Here is a 21,729-nt window from a genome sequence, read left to right on the forward strand (position 1 = left end):
GTAGGGCAAGATGGCGGCGCCCGTGCCGCGTACAGAAGAGGGAGGAAGCCGGGCAAGATGGCGGCGTACGGAGGGGGCGGGCCAAGATGGCGGCGCAACGGAGAGGCGGGACCACGGCAAGATGGCGGTGCCGGTGGGGGTGGGCCGGGGGCGGAACGCGGAGGGGTGGGCCGGGCCGTGTCGGGAAGCCGCGGCGGGGCCAGGGAGCGGCGCAAGAGGATGGAGGGCGCTGAGCGGCTCATGTGAGTAACCAGGGACGGGGAGGGCGGCGAAGCAGAGAGAGAGCAGAGCTGCGCCCGCCCTCCCCATCTCCTAGTGCGGTGAGGAGGGAGCGTACACCGGGGCCTGCATGGGGGACACTGGTGTGACCCTGAGAGCGGCGCTCTGGCGCTGGGATCCTGTACTGGGGTCACTGGTGTGGCCCCGCGAATGGTGCTCTAGCGCTGGGGTCCTGTACTGGGGACACTGGTGAGACGCTGGTGTGGCCCTGGGGGTGTGGTGCTGGCACCAGGGTCCTGCACTGAGGTCACTGGTGAGATGCTGGGGGGTCTGGACGCGCACTGGTGTGGCACTGGGAATGCTGATCCTGCGCTGGGACGGATCAGCAGGGGCACTGGTGTGGCAGCGAAGTCACTGGTCGCACAGTGGAGGTTTTGGGCCCTTTGTCCCCATAGCCCTGGCCTGCCACAGCAGGATGGTGCTGGCTGTTCCCTGCAGTGGCCCCGGGTCCCCATCCCTGGGGCAGGCCAGGCTCCAGCAGCCCCTCCGTGGTGACATGGCGGGGGGGGAGGTTGGGGACATGTAGTTGCCACCTCAGCAGGTGGTTGGGCCTCCAGGGGCTGCACGGCGCAGATAGGGACCGGGGACACCAGTGGCAGGGCTGCCCACCCCCACATCCCGCTGTCTCTAAATCTCTCCGGACGGGAGCAACTGCTCACCCCGATAACTTAATCTCGTGGGGCCCTGGGCTGGGCATCGCCTCTCCCTGGGGACAGCCGCGAGATCCCGAGCAGGAAGAGGCCCTGGACTGTGATAGGGAGCATTTGTCACTTTTGTCACAGCTGGGTACAAGCCCTTTCCTGCAGTCACTGGCTGGGGAGTGGGGACGAGCCGCTGGCCCTGGCACCCCCTGCCCTCAGCCACAGGGATCTGGCAGGGCAGCCAGACCCCTCGTGTGTAACAACCCGTATCTGCTCTTTCATCCACAGCCCCAAGGGCTTCCCCAAGCTGAAGAATGACACGTTCCTGCGAGCAGCGCGCGGGGAGGAGACGGAGCACACCCCGGTGTGGTGCATGCGGCAGGCGGGGCGCTACCTTCCCGGTGAGCAGGCGGAGGCATGCAGGGGGGACACGGGACAGTGAGGTGGGGTCTGGCACACACCCCATAATGCTCGTGCTGGTCCCTTGCAGAGTTTCGGGAGACCCGGGCAGCGCAGGATTTCTTCGTCACTTGCCGGAGCCCCAAACTGTGCTGTGAGCTGACGCTGCAAGTGAGCATCCCCCAGGGGGTCTGTGTGTTCCCTCTGCCCACCTAGATAGGGATGGGGAAAAAACTTGGGTCTGGCTGCCCCGGGTGGCCCCACGAAGTTGTGCAGTCCTTGGGGACCCCACTGCCCCATGTGCTTGTCCAGGTCCTCCAATGGGGACAGGGTCCCAGCCCCTTGCTGATGCTGCCTCTTCCCTTCCACAGCCACTCAGACGATTTCCCCTGGATGCTGCCATCATCTTCTCTGACATCTTGGTGGTGCCCCAGGTGAGACCCCTGGCCGGTGGTGGGGAGCAGCAGCCGGAAATGAGGCTGTGTCCAGTGTCCCCACCATTCCTGCTTCTTCCATTCTCCCCTGTCCCCAGGCACTGGGCATGGAAGTTGTCATGGTCCCTGGCAAAGGACCCACATTCACAGAGCCCCTGAAGGAGGTGGAGGATCTGCTGAAACTGAGACAGAAGGTGGATGTGACGGCAGAGCTGGGTTATGTCTTCCAGGCCATCACGCTGACACGACACAGCCTGGAGGGCAGGGTGCCTCTCATCGGCTTCTCTGGGGCACCTGTAAGTGATGTGACTCCTCCATGTGGGCTTCCCAGCTGGGCTTCTCTGCTCTTTCTTCTGGGGTGACACCAACCATGACACCCCTAGAGCTGAGGGTGCTATAGGGGTGCATAGGTGGGGGACGTTCCATGCAGGAGCAGCTGTGCTGCAGGCTCTAGGGTGCTCACAGGTCTTACCTTTGGCACTGTGACCAGCCCCTTGTGTCTTCTTCCATCTCCATCACCCTACTCACTCCACTCCTCTCTTTCCTACAGTGGACGCTCATGTCCTACATGATTGAAGGTGGCGGCTCCACTACAATGGCCAAGGCCAAGAGCTGGCTTTACCGTCACCCGGAGGCAAGCCACCGACTGCTGCAGCTGCTGGCCAACGTCGTCACTGACTACCTGGTGGGGCAGGTGGCTGCTGGAGCGCAGGTGTGTCCTGGGACAGAGGGACAAGACCAGGCAGGAAGGCAGGGGACTGGGGAAAGGGAGCAGAGAGGGTCCAGCTTCTGGGAGAAGGAGGGACTGAGGTGCGGCTCTCCCAGCCCCATGTCCCCACAGGCGCTCCAGCTGTTTGAGTCCCACGCGGGGCACCTGGGCCCAGAGCAGTTTCAGGACTTTGCCCTGCCTTACATCCGAGACATCGCCCAGGCTGTCAAGAGCAAGCTGAAGGAGGGGGCACTGCCCCTGGTGCCCATGGTGAGTCAGGGCTGCCCGGATTCACCTCAGCATCTGAGGGCTGCTGGAGAGAGGTGCATCCCCTGGTACCTGCCTCCCCCAGTCTAGCCCATGGTGAGGGGGCTGAGGCATAGCAGCATTACTGCTCGTCTCCTCCCTCCCCAGATCATCTTTGCAAAGGATGCACACTACGCGCTGCGTGACCTAGCCCGTGCTGGTTATGAGGTGGTTGGTCTCGACTGGACCATCCGGCCGCAGGAAGCTCGGTAAGAGCCTGGCAGAGCGCTCAGATGCCTGGGCAGCACCCCAGGCTGGGTACCCTGACCTCTTCCTCCGAGCCAGCCCAGGCCTGGAGATTTCTGCTCCAGTGGTGGGGAGATTGGGCCCCCATTCTGCGTAGAGCTCACAGCAACCAGGGGCTGCACTGAGGGATCCCATGTGTGCTGTGGGGGGGACCGCAGGCACCCAGCTACCCCCAGCCTCTGCACCACACGCAACAGCTTACCTGCTTTCTCCCTGCTGCAGTGCACAGATAGGGAAAGATGTCACCCTGCAAGGGAACCTGGATCCCTGCGCTCTCTATGCACCCAAGGTGAGCTGTGGCCATCACCAGCAACGCGGTCTATTTCCAGCCTGTATTAAAGGTCTCTTGCCTCAGTTTCCCCACCTGCAGTGCTGGCTTGTGTCCCAGCAGTCCTCCAGGCTGGCTGGGGACCGCTGGCTGAGTACCCTGGGCTGGATGGGGCTGACACATGGTTTCCCACTGTGCCCACAGGAGAAGATTGGTGAGCTGGTGAAGAAGATGCTGGAGGGTTTTGGGACCCAACGCTACATCGCCAACCTGGGCCATGGCCTCTACCCTGACATGAGCCCGGAGCACGTGGGTGCCTTCGTGGAGGCCGTGCATGCTCATTCCCGCCATATCAACAAGCACAGCTGAGCCTGGGGGCTTGGGGACAGGACTCTGGTTTGAACACAGTCACCCCAAATGGTGTGTTGTCACAAGGCTCGCTCCAGGCTGGGCTGCAGCATTAAACCAGCGCCTTCTCCACAGCAGCCGTGTGGCTCTGGCTGGGGGGATGGGGAACTGGATAGCCCTGGAAGAGGTGGGCAGTGATGGCAGCCTGGCAGTGGGACATGTGAGGTCAGGGGGAGTTCTTGAGCCCTGTCCTGCATATCAGAATGGGGAAATGAGGGTGCCAGCATAGTGTGTGGAGGGTCCCTCTGCTATGCCAGGCTGCACGCTGTTGTGCCAAGGGCTTGTGAGAGGGGATGTGAGCCCAGAACACAATCGGCAGCTCCTGGCAGTATGGATGTGCTCAGCCCTGCAAGGGGCCAGGCAGCTGGAGGCTGGTGGGATCACAGCCTGGGAGCTGGGGCCTTGCAGCCCACCACTGCCACAAGCTCAGCCTGAACCATACCTCAGTCCTGCTTGGGTGGGAATATCAAGCCAGGGCCTCCCACTGTGGGTGGGAGACCCAGCGGGATTCATGTGGGGGGACAGCCAGCCACGGGGCAGGAGCCCTCCAGCCACTAACACCCCCAGCACCGTGCTACACTGGCTAGGATGGCGGCAGGGACACCACAGCCCTAGCACCGCCGTCACCCTCTTCCAGCTCCCAGAGCCTCTTTGGGACCATCCCCCTGGTCCTGGAGATCTCTCCCCCATGCACACCTCCCCATCTCTGATCCTCAGGGCCAAGTCTGCCCCGGGGCACTGCAAACCCTGCAGAAAGCAGCCCAGGGTGCCAGCAGCACCCAGGAACCCCGGGGTGTAACTCCACGCCACCCCATCCCACCCTGCAGCGCACTCACTGCGTCCATGCTGGCTGTAGGACGGATCGAGGCACGGGCACCAACGCTGCCCTAACTGGCACACACGAGGCAGTGCCACCAGGGAGGACAGGGTCCTGCTGACGCTGAGCTTTGCCGCTGCTCCGTCCCCCTCCTTGGGGCACAGGAGCTGGGTACCACAGGGGCTGCGATGCCGCCTTCCCTCCCGGGGCTCTGCCCTGCTCGTATCACGCGCGATGCCAGGCTGTCCAGCAGGCATGGTGACTCCTCTGACTTCAGAGAAAGGCAGTAGAGATACAGGCAATAACGTTCATCCCTTTTATTATTAAACATCAGATGAAGAGGTCGCACACACACATACACGCACGCACACAAAAAAAAAAAAAAAAAAAAAAAAAAAAAAAAGAGAAAAAAAAAAGGAGAAAAAAGAGAAACAGACTGGTTGAAGACCACTATTTCGGTGGCAACAGAGACCGAGTACAATTGGTTTCCTGGCCGGAGCGCGGACACAAGTCACTTGCCAAAAAATTAAAAGTCAAACCAGACAGCAAATAACTAGCCCACGTTCTCTAACTACAAGTCACCATCCAGCCCAGCCCAGCCCTGGCCCACCCCAGCCCTCCCAACCCGCTGGCAAAGAAATGAACCAAAACTGAAAAGCCACTGGCCCCGGGGCTGGAGAGTCTGTCCCCGGCCCAGGGGAAAGCCGGGAAGGGCTGAGCGTTGGCCGCACCACAGGGCTGGGAAGCAGAAAGGAGCTGGGAGCCAGCCCGGCTGCGCCTGCCCCCGCTCCCCCCCCAGGAGCCCGCCTGCCCGCCGGGCACCTCGCACCCCTGCGCCCGCCGGGAGATGGCCGTGTGCGAGGCGAGGGGCTCGTGTCCTCCATCACCAGCATCCACGCGTGTCTGAGCGAGCGTCACCCCCGAGTCCCTTCCTTCGTTGTCCTCGAGCGCTGGGCTGCTGCTCCTCTGTCCATTTGTCCGTCTGTCCGTCACAGGGCTGCAAGTTGAGCGGACGTTTGCCTCCCCCCACACCCTTCTTGCTGCTGACGATGCCATGGGAACCTGAGAAATGTTCACGTGCCTCCTCCTCTTTTTGTCTGTGGTTTTGTTTTGTGTGGTTTTTTTAAATAATAGTTATAATAATAATAATAATAATAATAACAATAATAATAGCAATAATAAAAATAATCGCCCCAGCCCACGACAATTTCAAGTATCCCCCAAATAAAAGACAGAATTATAAATAATTATAACTTTACAATTTAATAATTGACACATATACTATAGTATTTACAGTATCATAAATGCTTTTTTTTTTTTTTTTGTGTTACTTTTAGTAAGCAATCCCTGAGAACAGTTACTTTAACTTGTTTTTATTGAAGTATCTTCACAAATAGAGGAGTTTGCATGTCTCGGGCGGGCGGGAGAAGCGCTCTGCAAAGCCATCGCTTTTGGTGACGTATGAGGTTCTAGTGTCGCGGGTTTCTTTGCTCGCTCTTTTTTTTTTTTTTTTTTTTTTTTTTTTTTTTTCTCCTTTTTGTAGTTCCCCACATAATTTTAAAGATTTTTGCACTTTGCAACCTTCGGATCCCTCCAGCGACCACTTCCTTCAGGAAAGAGGTATTAAATTTCCAGGTTAGCTTTTGGTATTGGCAAGGGAGGGCAGGGGGCTGAGCGAACCATCCTTTTTCCCTGTGGTTGCATTTTGGTTTGTGCCCAAGGAATCTCTGGATCCTCTCAGCGTGTGAAATGGTTAAATCCAAGAAAGAAAAAAAGAAAAAAAAAAAAAAAAAAAGAAAAAAAAAAAAAAAGAAAGGAAAGAAAACAAAAAAAAAAAGAAACAGAAGACCAGAACAGAGCAGCCTCTGCTGATGGGGGGAAGGTGATCTCTGCTTTCCTTCCTTCTTCTCTCCCGAGTCCCCGTGCTGCGGCCGGACCCTGCCAGTGAGCGTGGCGGGGGCCGGGACTCACCCAAACCGTTCCCGCACCAGCAGCATCAGTTTTTTCTTGCCTTTGTAGATTTGTTTGAGATTGTCAATGAACTGGGCGAACTGTATGTGCCCGTCCTGCGCCAGGAGGAAGGTCTCCCTGGCCTTGCTGAGGAACTCAATGAACTCCCCGTAGTGCCGTGGGCTGATGTGGGTGAGCCGGGAGTGGGTGGTGTTGATGTAGGCGCTTATCGTCGCGTCCAGCAGCTGCCGCAGCGGGGCTTTGTCGGTGGACATCAGCTTCCCCGAGTTCCTGCGGCCGGGGATGCCGGCCAGCCCTGGGGCCGTCATGGTGCAGCGGCGAAGGATGTCCGAGAGCACCGTGGCACAGTGCACGCTCTTCACCACCAGTGGGATGATGGCCGCCAGCTCGTTTTTGCCCAAAGAGTGGCTCAAGGCGCAGGCCCAGAGCACGTCGTTGATGGCCGGGTGTGTGTCCTGGTTGTAGGCCAAGTTGAGATGCGTCATGGCCAACGAGGCCAGTTTGAACGCCCGGAGCGGGTAGCCCCGGTGCTCCATGTAGCGGGCGATGGTGAAGAGCTGTGTGTAGGTCATGCCGGTGGAGGCGGCGTCGATGACGATCTGGTAGGCGGTCTCAAAGGCGATGTGGTCCTTCTCGCAGAGGGTCAGGGCGGACAGGGCACAGTTCTGCGGGTCCTTCATGGCGCACTGCAGGGCCAGGGTGCGGGCGCAGCTGGCCAGCTCTTCCCGCTGTGGGTAGTCCAGGCTCAGGCGCAGGATGGTGTTGTGGGACATCACCGTGGCCGCCACAATGCTGGTGGCTTCCGTGGGAGTGAACAGGGAGTACCAGCTCTGCAGGATGCTCACCAGGGCCCTCACCCCTGCAAGAAAACACTGGGGTCACAGCAGAGCCCTGGAGCCTGGCTCGGATCATGGGGCTCCTCTGAGACTCTGGGTGCCTGGAGCCAGGGCAAAGCCAGCCCGCAGCGGTGCTGAGCTGCTGCCTCTGCCCCAACAGGGACAGGGCAGAGGGGGACAGGCATAGGCTACCCTGTGCTGTCCCAGTCCCAAACCCAGCCACCGCTGTGGCCCCAGCCCATGCTCTGAGGTGCATCCAGTAACCCAGGAAGAAATGGGAGAACCAGGAGAGCTCAGATGCCCAGGGCTATGAATGACCCCAGGATCCCTGTGCCCATCCTGCTCCCATCGTATGCGGGTCGGATCCCCCCAGCATGGCGAGGCACTCACCCACTTCGGTAGCGCACGTCACCAGCCACCTCACCATCTCCCGCCGCCGCCAGTTGAGGGTGGACAGGGTCATGCGCATCACCTGCGAGGCAAACTTGGGGTGACCGGCTGCCCCACAGGGCTCCAACGAGGCCACCCAACACAGTGGTGCTCCCCAAAAATCCCTCTGTCCCAGCTGGCTGCTGGGTCCCCAGTGCTGCCTTGCTTCCACCCAAACTGCAGCAAGCCCAGGGCGGCGCTCCCCTGCTCAGGGCCACGCAGGCATGAATTTACTCCTTCCACAGGGGACCGCCTGCTTGGTGGAAGACCATCACCAGTGTCACTGCCGCAGTGTGTGGGGCAGAAGGGTCACCGGCATCCCCAGCACCATCCCATACCTGGAGCCCCAGCTCCAGCGCCACGTTGAGCAGCGTTGTGTCTGAGTTGCTGTCGGCCGGCGTGGCGATCTTGAATGCGTCCTGGGCCAGCTTGAAGATCAAGGAGGAGGAGTGTATGTTCTTCTGGATGGCCTCCAGCACCGTGCGTAGGCGCAGCATGTCCCCTGGGTGCAGGCAAGAACAGTTAGTCAGACGGCTCGGCCTCTCCCCACCTTGCCCTCGAGCCCCATCTTCTGCCTGCACTGCGTGGTGACCAGCCCCTTCAGCACGGCCAGCCCCTCTGGACACGCACACGGAGGGATGCACAGGGATGCTGGATCAAGCCCTGCAGTCCAACAGCAAAATGGGGTGTCCTCCTAGGAGGTGACACATCCTACAGCACCCATCCTTGCTCGAGATCATCCTCTCACAGAGAGGACAAAGAACTCTGAGTGATGTCAGACATGTCCTGGAGCATTAGCAGACATCGCCAGGCACCTGGATGTTCTACCCTGGGCTCAAGTTTGACAGCTATAAAGCAAACTTTTCCTAACAAAGGAGGGGTTTGGTGAGATGCCCAGTGCTGAACAGCTGCAGAAAGGTCAGTCTTCATTTAGGAACATTAAAAAGAAGAAAAGCTGTTTGCTGCACACATACTGTTTTGTCCACTAGGTTCCTTCCCTCTGCAAGGCTAGCAAAGGCTGGGTCAGGGTCACCCAGACTCACTGAGGCTTAGTCCTGGATGTCCCAGGCCAGGAATGCAGCTGTCATGACTGAGGCTGAGATACCACCAAAGAAAGGTGTTCCTGGCACAACACCTAGTGATGCTGTGGGTCTCCTGCCACAGGAAGCCATGGGTGCATACGTGATGGCACTGGGAGAGGGGACAAGATCTTGGAAGAAGGATACATCCAGGCATATTAATATCATGATTCTGCATGTGGCTTGGGAAATCCTCCTGTCAGCCCCTGTGGGACAAAGGGTGGGGAGAGGGACCTTTGGCACAGGTACAGACCAGAGATGCCAGTGTGCCACATCAGGTCCCTCTGCTTTGTTCCAGCTTCATGTTTCTACTCCCATAATCATAAACTGAGCAGATGAACCTCAAGCAAAGAAAACCAAATAATGCACAGCAGTGTGAAAAACCTAGCACTGCACCGGGGCACACAGAGACATCTTGGGTGACTAATAGCTAAAGATATCGCTTGCCACCCACAGCAGCCACTTGCACTGCCAGCAAAATCCAAGCCTCTCTAAAATGTCTCGCGGGGGTGTGGGTGAGAGAGGCTGTGAGGACGCAGGATCGCATCAGGACATACTGCGGCAGTGGAGCACCCAGGGAAGGTGATGGTGGGAAAAACATACATAATTCAATGGCCCCAAACCCCCAGCATAAAAACCTCATCCCCATTAAGGGCTTAAGGGAGAAGAAACTAAGGATAAGCCAGGTACCAACTTTCCATCAGGGCACTGCAAGGCAGGGGCAGGACACCATCAGCCCTGGAAAAGCAGTCAAGAGGAGGAGGGCTGGAAGGAGAGAGGAAGCTGCCAAGGCAGCAAGGCTGGAGCTTTCTGACAGCTCATTTACCTTCCACCTTGCCAGGGAAGCGACACCTTCCCCATCAGGCTGTCAGCACTGGGGGCCCGAGGCTGCCGCCGACCCTGTGGGACAGCAGCGGGCAGCACTAACTGCTCAGCTCACCAGTCCTCGTGAGGCACAAGGTGTTCGTGGTCCTGGTGGGGTTGGTTTCTGGACAGAGGGATGTTTAATGAAAAGCCTGTTCTTGCCTTCATCATTGTGCCTGGGCAGGAACCAAAGGACCAGCAAGGTGGTGTTTTACAAGCCCCCCCATGGCTGGGACCCTGGTGTCCCACTCAACCCAGCTGTCCCCATCTCCAGCCCTGCCAAAAGCCACACATGGTTTGGTGCACAGGGAGGTCTTCTCTCTCCTACAGCCCGTGCAAGAACACCACCACAGGGCAGGAAGAGACAAAGCAAAGGTAAAAGGATAAGCAGCTTCAAACCTAACCATGGCATGAACCCACAACATGTCTAGCTGACCTGGCAGCTGACCACGCTGCAGGGCAGGCATGGTCCAGCATCACCCAGGGGCACTACCCAGGATCCGCAGCACTGTGGTGGTTGGCATCCCTGCACCTCCTGGGAACCTCTTGTTCCGCCCTGTTGGACCATGGACTTTTGGGACAAGAGCCCCAGAGATCCTGGACTCCCGTGAGCTGCTCCAAGCCCCGCTCATCATGCCCTGCCCGTGGCAGGCTGCCAGTCGGGCACCCAACTGGTCTCTGCCAGTGCTCAAGGGAGCAGAAGCAGGAGCTCCCTTTTGTCTCCAGGAAAATCCCTTCAATGCTCTCGTGCGGCATCATCCCATCCCCCCCTGTCCAAAAACTGCTCCCCAACCAACCTTTGGCTGCCGTGAGCATGGTGGAGGCCAGCTCACACTGCTGCGACTCCAGGTGTCCCAGGGTGAACCAGCGTGGGTATCTGCTGGGGACCACCGAGACCAGGTGGTGGGGGTGAGTCACGTCGCCGGACGGCGCCGTGGTCTCCAGGACGGGCAACCTGAAGGGCAAATGGGGAGAGGCAACGTCAGACCCCAGCCCAGCCCCAGCTTTGCCTCCCTCTCCCCGAGGCGCTGGCGAGGGCAGGCAGGGGCTGCCTGCAGGCAGCTGCCTGAAGCGATGCCTTTGAAAGCATCCTGCTGCTCTGCACGTGTGGGGACTCCCAAGGCTGCATGCTCAACACATGGGCACGGGGATCAATCCGAGACCAACTTGAAAGAAGGAGAATGATCCATGAAGTGATTTATAAACTTGTAAGGAAAAGCACAAGACTCAGGGGAAGGAAAAAAAAAAAAAAGGCAAAAGCCCTCCTCCCTCCCCACTCCTTTCATGTCAGAGTGCCCAGCAGCACTCCTGGCTTTATCATCTGGTTCTTTTTAAAATGCCTGGTTGTGATCAGAAGCAACGGCACATTTCCCTAGGGCCTACGCAGCCGGGTTGGGTTACCTGTTTTTGTGGGGATATCTAAAAGCCTGGAAAACCCGGGGGAGAAGGGAGACTAAGGAAGGAGAGCAGGAGTCTCACGTCACCAGCCATGGTGACAAAACCATGTTGGCTCTTAAACCCCTGAGCTGGTGCTGGTGTCACTAACTTGATGGCCAGCCAAGGCAAGCAAGAGGGAAACTATACCCCTGGACACAGAGAACATCCAACCATCCCTGCCTGCTCACTCGCCGGCTTGGAGTACTCATGAGGCAGCAGAAGCTCAACCTTCCCAGCCTGTAAGAGACACCCCAACACAGGGGGTCCCATCTGGGAGCAGGGGACGGGCACTAAGAGATGGCAAGGGAGCAACATGCACCCCCAGGGCTCTCTGTCTCATTCCTGCTTGGTGGCTGGAGGTCTTAGGTCTGGTGGGGCATGGTGTCCCCATGCACTGCAGAGACCCTTGGCTGATCTTTTAGTTCTGGCTGTCTTCCTAAGCAGCTCTTCCCAGCACAGGAGGATTTCAAAATTTCCCTTGGCGTTAGGGAGAGATGACCCATTTCACCAAGGAAATGCTGCAAGAAAGATGGTGTCAGAGGGAGAGGGCATTGGGATTCTCTGGGGTTGACGGTCCTTCAAACATTGACTCATTTGGGAAATTCCAGCCTTTTCAAGACCCATCCAGTCCCTGCCAAAAAACTGCAGTACACAGGCTGATGTCTGAGGTGTGTCACACACCGTGGAGGGAGATGGGGCAGCTCTCAGTATCAGCTCTGTCCCCAGTGCCAGAGATGGAGTTGGGCTTTAATGGAGAACACAGTGAGACTGTACTCTCCACCCGGCTCTGTGACATCCTGGAGCCTGGGGCAAATCATCTACCCATCTGTGCCGTGATAACAGCCCTTCCTTTGCGCAGGGAGGGCTTCAGGGTGCCCAAGGCCTGGCGACAGAAGGCAGGTGACAGCACCATGCCTGCCTGGGACCTGCTCCAGTGGAGGATGCCTGTCACCAGGACAGGCAGGCGGTGGTCCAGCCTGAGGCGAGGGCTGGACCAGCAGAAATTATCAGGGCCCATGCGAATGGGGCTTGAAAACCAGAAATCACCCAAACAGAGAGCAGGAGTCTCTGCACTGCTGCTTGGTGCCCGGGCAGCCCTACACGCTGCACAGGATGATCCCAGGGATGACAAGCTTTGAAGCCGCTCCTACCCCTGCTTTAGGGTTGCAAAGCATCCCGGCTTCCTGGCAGAGCACAAGACAGAGGCAAAACAAGGATTAGAAACAGAATAAAACATGCACCAACCTCATGGCCCGCAAAGCCAGCTTGTACGCCAGGTCTGCATCATGGGGCAGCAGGGCAGAGAACAGGTATTTGGCAAAGGTGTGCATGGGGACACTCTCACGGTGGATGACTTCTCCCAAGCCACTGAAGGGACCACCTAGATAGAAGCAGAGCCCATCAGCCATAATTAGCACAGCAGGATCTGTGGCTAGGGTTTACACTACTCCAAAGCTTTGAGGATCTTCTCAGCAGCTCCCTGGTGCGTTTCTCAAGTTGGATCCAGGGTGAAGGGCTGCTCTTTCCTTTTCTGAAAAACCTTTCAGGTCAAAATCCCTCAGAAACTGAGGCCACATGCTTAGCACCCTTCTCCATAAAGCCTCTGAAGCAGCCTTGCTTCAGGGTTGTCAGCAAACCCTTGCTTTGCCAGATGGTGGGGCAGAGCAGCCATCCTACAGACTCAGCACCACACACAGAGAGGAAGAAGCCAGGATGGGGTCAGTCAGGTGTAAACCTTGGAAAGGGCACCCCGGAGACGTTACCAGCACTCAGCTAAGACACAGAAGCCAGCTAGATGGACCAAGCCCCCACCTTCCAGCAGCAAGATGCACTGCTTCCGCAGGGTCTGCACCAGCACCGGGTCGAGCTCCAGGTCCTGCAGCCGGGCGATGATCTGCTCCTCGTTGCGACACACCTTGTCCTGGGCATAGAGACCTTCAGGCATCACTCTCTGCTGACCCATCCCCATCAGGGCCACCTCTAAGGCCAGGGACAGGTAGGACTCGCCACTGTCTTGGCTGCCGGTCGCGACGGGCACGTGTTGATACACTGGGGGTTTGGAGTCCCCGGCATCTGAAATAACGGGGAAGAGATGCCGCAGGGTTAGAAGAGCCTTCCTAAGTAGCAGAACGATGGCAGAGAGAAAAGCCTCTCAACTTCAGAAGCACAACCCACACGTCCCTTGTTGCCTGCCTTTGGTCACCCAGAGATGATGGATAAAAGCTCCCTGTGGGAGACACGGACCTTCCTTCCTGCTCTCTTCCTCACTCTCCTTCCTGCTCTCACTAGGAGATGCAGGAGACCCAAAACATGTGCAACAGGGTGCATGGCTGACACCAGAGCCTTCCTGTGGGCCAGCACGCCTTGGCCCAGCTCTGCTAAGCCGCTCTCCTGGTCTGCCCTGACTGCAAACCCTGGGGCTGAGAAAACTCAGGGCCACTAACTCCCTGTCTCCACTGCAGCTCTGCCCCAGCTGCTCCTGCAAAGGTGGAGAGAGGGGAGAATCAGAGCCCAGGAGTCCTGAGCCCTAGACCTGCACCCATGGTGTGCTCACTGGGCTTGGCTCAGCCGCAGCCCCCAGGAAGGGAGCCAGGAGGAGCACTCAGTACCTGAAATTTCAAGGCAATTTTCCTCTTCTAATCTACAAGCTTCAGTCAGGGTGAGAAAGAGGCAGCCGATGGGGTTCAGAGGGTGGCCTACCCAGCCTTCCAAGTTGGTGATGGTTGTTGCTCCTCGCTGCAGCAGCTCTGCAAAAAATGGAACAGAAAGACAGTAAAAGTGAGGAAATTAAAGATAGGTCGTGTACCCAGAGGGGTCTCTGAGACCAGAGGCCTTTTCTTACCCCACAGCCTGGGACACGGGGACCTCCAGAGCCAACTCTGGCATGACAGTTCATGAGGGCAAGAAGCAGCTCAAAGCAGCTGCCATATACACTGGAGGGAGCAGGCACCCAACAAAAAAAGGTGTCCCTGTGGCCACATAAAATGCAGCCACTCGTCCTCTGTTCCAGAAGGACACGAGGAACTGCTGAATCCTGAAATGGGGTATATAAAGTCAGGCCTGCAGCTTATGAACTCATTTGAAATGGTAGCCTGAATGTTCTCAAAACACAAGCAGAAATCTCTTCAGAGATGACAAAGACTCCCAGTGAGTCTTAAAAGTTCCATCTTTTATGGATCTCAAGCTGGTTGAGCTAGTAAGGTCCAGCAGTCACTGACCCCAGCTCCCTGAAAACTGCAATTGCAAAAGGAGAAACTCTGGGCTTGCCTCCTGGTACAATTTACTTGGTGAATGCAAGCTGGAAGTAGCACACGCAGCCAGTTGCTGCAGCTACGCAGACAAGCAGCTCTTCTTTAATGCAGGTGTCACTTGCCTGTGCCATCTTTACAGGCAACCAGACACATCAACAGCAGGAATAAGAACATCTCTACTCCAGCAGCTGAAAGACAGCACGTGGGTACCTCTGTCCTTAGCATGTGGGTACCAATGCAGTTTGGTTCAAGCAATCAGATGCATCAGTTTGTCTTTCTAGGGCGCAAGTAGTCCCATACGGTGCTGCCCACCATCAACTTCTGCTGCTCTGGATGGGGCAGCACTACTCTGAGGTGGAGAAGACTTTCTCAACCAGCTGGGAAACCCCAACCAGACCTTGTGAGACACTTCTCCCATAGCTCTACTCATACCTTTCTTCTGATGTTTATATATTTCCAACTGCCTTTGCTGCTGCAGTCGCAGGGTGTTGATTATGGCAACAGTTAGTCGGAGAGCTTCTCTGGGATAGCCGTGGGAGCGCAGGGCATCCACTCGAGCACAGGCTGTTGGGACGTGCTCTGCAAGGCAAGGACAAAGACGGGAGCATGGCTGAGCCAGAGCACAGAAATTCACAGGATGGTACTGATGCAGGGAGAGAACCTGACAGCATCAGGCTTCAGGGCATTTTCTTCTACTGATCTTACCCACGCACCAGCTAAATTCCTGTTCCCTGTCTCGAATTCATCCCTTTTTCTCTGCTCCTAACAGGAATACTAATGGGACTCATACCACGTTCAACCCACGGCAGCCACGTCAGTACCTAAATCCCCACCTCCATGAACCTTATCTAATGGAAACATTTCCAACACACCACTGCTGCAATATGATGGCTCCAAGCACAGGCTGTTACAACCCTGCCACTCAATTTCTCCTAAAATCTGTACGGCTTATGGTGATTTCTCTCATTGCTGTGCACCCAAACACTTCTTGGCGTCTCGTCCAACATCTCTGCCTGCTGTCATGGCACGGGTGACGATACGTGGGTGGAGGCTGTGCATCCAAGCACTGCGCTGGGGGCACTGGTAGATTTGGGTGATGTTCTGAACTGCTTCCTTAATGCCTCTGTGGAGCAAACTCTGCAGACACCCCGTCTCTTCTGCAGCTCTCCTACCTGGTGTTTTATTATTAGGAACAGTTGCATGAACCCCCCCCCCCCCCAAGACTCACAGTTGCTTAGGAATTCATCTGCTCCTGCTGCTCATTGCTCACCTGAAATCACAAGCAACTGTGGAGAGGATTATGACTGAGTGAGAAATTAGCAGGAGCAGATGACATGACATGCTGCATAACAAGCAGCAAAAATCCCATTTTCTTGTAAAATGTCCTACCAAGGGGAAAAAAAAAAAAAAAAGAAGGCAAACACAGAAGATCTAAAATTATGGTAGAAGGATAATTTCTATTCCTGGAAGAACTCAGAAAGCTTTGGAAATACAGACAACCACCTCCACAAATGCGGTTTCTGTATCGCAAAGGTCACCCGCAAGGAATACATGAGGAAGAGGTTTCAGAACAAACACATCTGTAAAAGAGCTTCTTGTCACTCTCTCTATTCATTTGCTAAATGGATGAAATATTCAGCTTCTCACTGAATTCATCACTGCAAGTTGCTGACAAATCACACTCCTCTCCCAGCACTGAGCCCCTGAAGGGGTGCCAAGAAAGCGAAAGTGCAAAATCCAAAAATCACGGCAAATACATCAGAAAAATAACATGCACCAACCAGCTGGGCCAAAGGGCTCACCAGAACCCAGATTATGCTAGGGACAGGGCAGCTGTGGCCTCCATGTCCCTGCTAGATGGGAGCTCATGGAAGCATTAACCCACCACCACTGCCTATGGCTGCACGGGGAGGAGACCTGCTGCCTGCAGCTACACAAAACTCTTCTCAGAGTAGAAATGTCCTCTCCTGCTCCAGCTAAGCTAGCAGAGGTGTACCAGCAGCCTCCCCATGGGCCCTTTTTGACTTATCTCCTGGCCTTAATAGCAACTTAGTGCCTGCTGCTCCAGAAACCACATCTCTAGATGACTTTAAATATTCTCTTCCTATTTGGCTGGGTGATGGCAGACCCTGGTTCCTGGAGTAGACAACAGTGCAGTGGTGGGTTTTGACCTGCTCCGTGTCTATAAATTCACCTCCTGGGCTGTAGGGATGAGGCATCCACCCTCCTGGAGGTGGGAGAGGCTTGCGTCTCCCACTTTGGGGTCAGAGGGCTGACAGCCACGCCAGGCACCACCCAAGCCCTTCGTCTCACTCATTCTCATCCTAGACACGTAGTTGTTGAGGCTCTGCAGATGTGTCCATGGTCAAGACTTTGCAGTAGAAAACTTGTGTGGCTTGAGGTACATGGACTAAAGGTCTATAACACAGGAGGGTACTGGGCTTGACTGGTCCAGTATGCCTTAAGCTCATACAAGGTTTAATTGTACTGACTGCTAATTGTATTTAAGGGAAGACTAAGGAGAGGGTTAGAGCAGGGTAGAAAAAAATCCAGAGGGTACCGCTGTGCTCCTCATCCAACTTTCAAGGGACTTTAAGTGTCCAGTCTCCCTGTACTGGGAACAGTGAGAACTTGCACGGGGGACAGCCAAACACTGGCAGGATCAAAGAGGACATCACGTGCCTGGTCCAAGCTGCCAAGGGGAACGCAGACTGTAAAGATGTAGGGCTTGCTGTAAGGACTGTGGCTGGGGTGTGGGAGGGCATCAAGGTCTTCTGCTCGCCCTACTCCTCAGGCTAAGGGCCAGGGAGGCAGAAGCTTGCGGGTAGCAAACCTTCTTTGATGCCCTGGGTGGCTCTTCACTAGCAACCCTACCCACCCAGGCCATGCATGGGGTTCCTGGTTTGGATGCTCACCGAGCCACAGCGGCTGCCCCTGGGAGTTGAAGAGGAGGCTCTCGCCTTCCCTCTGGTAGGAGGGAGACACGTAGAAGTCACTGCTAATGATGCGCTGCAGGTGGCTGTCCTGCCAGTGGAGGTCACAGCCCTCAATCGCCCGGGTGAACACGGTTCGTCTGGGCCTGGCCAGTGAGTCTGCAAAGAGAAAAACCATCAGTGCCTTGGTGGGGCAGGGGCAGCCTTGTTCCTGCCCCCAGACATGACCTCCCTGGGCAGAACGGTGTATTTACAGTGAGAGCAAAACCCCACCTGGCCCCACCCCAGCCGTTTCTGAGGTGAGCACAGGGGCTCTGGCTCCCGCGCTGCGGCAGATTGCTTTCGGACACCTCTGCTTCCCACCCCATCTCTGATGGAGACTGTCATCCCCTTAGATGGCATCGCTAAGTAACTTGCTAGAATAGCTGCCTTGGCCAGAGAGGTGAGAAGAGAGGCAGGGGCTGCCCATCTGTTTGCTTTTTGATGATAATCCACTGTCACACACAAGGCCGACGCCTTGAACTGTGTCAGTGCATCCCCACCCCCGGGACGCCCAGCGTGCAGGCAGCTGCCAGGCGTCAGGACTGAGCCACCTCAGCCTTACTGCCCTGCAAGCACCACGAGCTCTTCTCTTCTGCTCCAGCACAAAGTCCCAGCTTCACTGAACCACAGCTGCTCACATCAGCAGCTCCTGAAGCCACGAAGGGAACAACAGGAGACATGTCCCATCTGACTCTGGGCAATGCGGGGAACCACTGTCTTCCAGCAGCCTCCTCTGGCTGTGGGAGAGGGCTGGAAGGGGGGAGGAGGATGGCATCATCTGAAACCCCACCACTGCTCTACAGCACGTCTGTGCTGCTCTTCAGAGCTGCTCTGTAACTTCACTGACATTTTTGAAGCTATCAAATGCTGGAGAGCATTTCACTCCGTCCAGACAGATCAGACAAGTGGTTGTCTGATGGACAATCCTGCTATCGCTCCAGCCGCACCGGATCATGAGGGCCAAAGAGAGCCAGTGGGCTGCAAAACAGGAAGCCCCAAAGGGGATGCAATGCTGAATGTTAGGTCCTGTAACCCACAAGACGGGCTGAGTTAAATGCATTCAAGGGGGGAAAACAAAAGGCACTGCTTAAAGCTGATCCAGGGAGGCTGGATAAACAGGCTCCGGAAACGATGGCAACAAGCAATTAGCCTGAATGCTGCAGGCACCCTGAGGTGGAGAGAAATTAAACAGGTGTTCCTACGTACAGAACCAAGCCCGCTCACTTTATCAGGAAGGATTTCAGGAATCAGCTGTTCTCCTTTCAGTAATAAAAAAGGCTGGCAACAATCTGCAGCAGTATTTGCATATGCACAAACATTAACCCCAGGACACCTCCAGGATCCTTGTTGCTTTCAGTCCCCTGTTTGGAAAGGCAGGAGCACGAGGACGAGAGGACGTCCCTGGCATGTGCTTTGGAAACTCCCTGCACATCTAAAAAAAGTGACCTGCTCAGCCCCGGCAACCTGCCCCGAATGCCAGAGCGAATTCTCAGTGGAGCTGGGAACACCAGGGGGGAGTCCCGGGGCTGGTGCAGGACATGGAGCAAGGCCAGGTTTAAATTAAGCTGCATGGGGAGGTGCAGCGAGCGGCTCTCAGACCACTCATGAGGGACTAATCCCACCCAGAGGAGTGAAGTTTCCTTCGCAGCACGGCTGCCGTCCCCTTCTCCTCTTCCCACTTTGGCCACATGTAATACACCAAAGAGCAATACCAGTGCAGCAGATGGAGGCATGGTAAGAGCAGTAACTTTCAATTAATGTCTACTTCAGGCAAAAGGAAAGGGGAAAAGTGCTTAAATTTAAAGGGATCAAATGCTTTGTCAGGGGTTGAGAAAATATTTTAGCACGAAGGACCAACCCCATAACTACACTGCTCTGTTCGTGCTCTGCACTTGAACTGCATTTAACATTCCTGGCTAATGACTTATCTACCACCTGAATCAAAGCCCATAATCGAGGCTCAAGGGCTGGGAAAGAGGCTCTGCATCATCTCCAACTCCTTACTCTCACATTACAGCCAGGGCTTCTGAGTTCAGCTCCACTCCAATTCAAGCAGTGCTGGTTTTCTGTAAGACTCCACACCCAAACCTGCACAGACCATAGGGGTCTAAACTCCCCCAAGGTCAAATTGCTTTAAAATGGCCTCTGATTTGATGCTCAAAATACAAATGACTTCACCCAAGAAGTAGCAAAGAGCCAAACATTTCCAAGTGTATCTAAAACCAGAGGTTGTAAAGAGAAAAATATTTTGTATTCCTGCGACTCCCAGAGACATCACTAGCAGGTGAATTAAGGTTTTTCAACTTTGGGGTGAGTTTTGACCCAGACCCAACCCCCCTGTGGCCACTGGCTAGATTTCCACTCCCTGCCCAGACTCACCTTGGCTGTGACCGGAGCTCTGCGTAAGCGCGTTGGTGATGTTGGGAAGCTCGTTACCATAATTGCCATCTTCCAGGGGACAGACGTCCATCTCGCCCCACTTGCGCAGCTGCCGGAGCCAGCAGGATTTCTCTTCCAGCTTGCAGTGTGGGTTTAACACCACGCACACCCACAGTGCCCCTAAACAAAGCCAAGAAATCAAGGAGGTGCCACCACCGTACCCACGGGACAGAGCTCTTCTGCTGCCACGCTTGTTGTGAGAGCCTGCAATGTTTCATCAGTGTTCGTAAACTCATTTCAGCGTAATGCACAGACCCAGGAGGGGGATTTAGACAGCTTTTAAATAAAAGTAAAACTCCTCTGTAATGAAGCTAAATTATAATCTCATGAGATGGGGGACAGTGGGGAGGAGGGAAGGAGAGAGCGGCTGTGTATGAATTTGTGAGTGCTTCTGTCTGCCAGGACAAATCTAGTGTTTGAACTACACATCAAAAGCATGCTTAAAAACACCCTGGCAAGCTGCAGACTCTGTATCTCCAAAGACTAACCTGATTTTGATCCTACCCACGTTCCAAGCGCTTTAAAGCCCGCTCCGAATGCTATTTCATCTGCCATTGTTCTTCAGGCCATTTGCATTCAACTATTTAAAAAGGAGATTTGGTGTATTTTCTTCCTGTTTTTTTTTTTTTTTTTTTCTTTCCTTTTTCTTTTTTAATCCCCAGTAGCCCCCAGACTGCACAGAAACCAGCAGAGGAACCTAGAGCTTGGCTTGATGTCTCACAGGCAAGAGCCCTCCAAGGTGTGAGCCCCCCGATCTCGCAAGCAGAGGTAGGACACCCATGCTGACACCCTCTGGGTCACAGGTCTGATGATGCTGACTGCTGCGTGAAAGGCAAAACCAGGCCCAAGGACATCTTTTGTCACTAAGAAGCAACTCATGCTTTCATAAGACACGGCTGATGCTGGTGCTGCTAACAGCCTTGCCGACTCTCCTGGGTCACCCACTGCTCTGAAAAGGACTGCAGCAACCCAAATAAGTGCAAAACCATGAATTCTCCTTTAGCTGATTGCATTTCTGCCCAAATTTCCCTGCAAGGCTGTCAGGATACAGCCTGTCCCCCTCCCTTGTGCCTGCCCTGTGGTGTGGGATGCATGCTGGCACAGCTCCGGTGGCAGTGCCCCCAGGGATCCCCCCAGACTGCTCCTTTCTGTGCCCATGCCACACCCTGCCGAACACACATGGGACAGCTCAGCCTCCCACAGAAACACCTTCCTCTGCCTCTTCTCCATGGGCCCAGTAGAAACTTGGGGCACCTTCCTTCTCCTTGCCCAGCCAGCTGCTCTCCCCAACCCTCTCCATCACTCCCAGAGCCAAAGTTCCCATCCCAAAGTGGCAGCCAGCGACAGGACATCACCCAACAGAGCTCCACTGCGAGGGGACTCCTCCACGTGTCCAAACCACCTCCCTTGCTCGCTGTGTTTTGTGCAGCAGCTCCCAGCTGCACAGCCACGTCATTGAGCCAAACAGCCCCGAGTGAGGCTGAGACTCCAACACGGAGCAGCCGGTCCCTTTTCCAAGACTGCACGAGGCAAAACCAGGCTGAGCAGTGATGTCCTGACTCCGGCTCCACTCTGGTGTCTCCCTGCTTCTCTGGGATATAGCTGAGCTTTGGTGATGCTTTTGGCATGCATCTCCCAGGACCCGTCCTTTGCCAGTTGGGACCTGTGGACATGTTTGGTTCAAACCAAATATATTAATTAATAAGGCATGGAGCCTGCGCACATCCAGCTCCTCAGAGCCTCTTGGTTCGGTTGGAGAGACATCACAGCATGACAATGCAGATGACGGCAGCAGCTTTACATCCAGGAATGGGCAAGAGAAAAGCAACCGTAGGCACTGAAGATGAGCAAATATTCAAAGTAGCCATCACCCAGTCCAGCTCCATTCTTGTCTCAGCTCTGCTGCTTCCAGGAAACCCCACCAAAACCCCACTCCCTTCC

General features: G+C 55.6%; 2 protein-coding genes across 2 annotated transcripts in view; one reads left to right on the forward strand and one right to left on the reverse strand.

The window, feature by feature from the left end:
• Positions 1–165: 165 nt before the first annotated feature.
• UROD (uroporphyrinogen decarboxylase) lies at positions 166–3,764 on the forward strand. Its single transcript, XM_033000555.2, has 10 exons — positions 166–242; positions 1,209–1,321; positions 1,411–1,490; positions 1,691–1,753; positions 1,852–2,049; positions 2,304–2,465; positions 2,595–2,732; positions 2,877–2,977; positions 3,237–3,303; positions 3,487–3,764. Exons 1-10 carry the CDS (start codon positions 220–222, stop codon positions 3,649–3,651), a joined length of 1,110 nt encoding a protein of 369 aa, XP_032856446.2. The 5' UTR covers positions 166–219; the 3' UTR covers positions 3,652–3,764.
• A 1,045-nt stretch (positions 3,765–4,809) lies between these two features.
• The window catches only part of ZSWIM5 (zinc finger SWIM-type containing 5), a 98,883-nt gene continuing 81,963 nt past the window's right edge, over positions 4,810–21,729 (reverse strand). The window contains exons 5-14 of the mRNA XM_042786368.1: positions 19,729–19,908; positions 17,290–17,466; positions 14,807–14,953; positions 13,733–13,870; positions 12,936–13,196; positions 12,369–12,504; positions 10,484–10,641; positions 8,082–8,245; positions 7,705–7,786; positions 4,810–7,337 (exon numbers count right to left, since the gene is read on the reverse strand). Coding sequence (XP_042642302.1) covers positions 6,475–7,337; positions 7,705–7,786; positions 8,082–8,245; positions 10,484–10,641; positions 12,369–12,504; positions 12,936–13,196; positions 13,733–13,870; positions 14,807–14,953; positions 17,290–17,466; positions 19,729–19,908 — 2,306 coding nt within the window. The 3' untranslated portion in view covers positions 4,810–6,474. The remainder of the gene's footprint in view (positions 7,338–7,704; positions 7,787–8,081; positions 8,246–10,483; positions 10,642–12,368; positions 12,505–12,935; positions 13,197–13,732; positions 13,871–14,806; positions 14,954–17,289; positions 17,467–19,728; positions 19,909–21,729) is intronic.

Source organism: Tyto alba, unplaced genomic scaffold (genome assembly GCF_018691265.1).
Source record: "Tyto alba isolate M040663 unplaced genomic scaffold, T.alba_DEE_v4.0 Super-Scaffold_1000006, whole genome shotgun sequence".
In the NCBI taxonomy this organism is placed as follows: Eukaryota; Metazoa; Chordata; class Aves; order Strigiformes; family Tytonidae; genus Tyto; species Tyto alba.

Coding starts and splice junctions, on each gene's coding strand:
- UROD (XM_033000555.2), top strand. CDS start 220: ATGGAGGGCGCTGAGCGGCTCAT. Junction 2,050..2,303: donor TCGGCTTCTCTGGGGCACCT/GTAAGTGATGTG, acceptor TCTTTCCTACAG/TGGACGCTCATGTCCTACAT. Junction 3,304..3,486: donor GCGCTCTCTATGCACCCAAG/GTGAGCTGTGGC, acceptor CTGTGCCCACAG/GAGAAGATTGGTGAGCTGGT.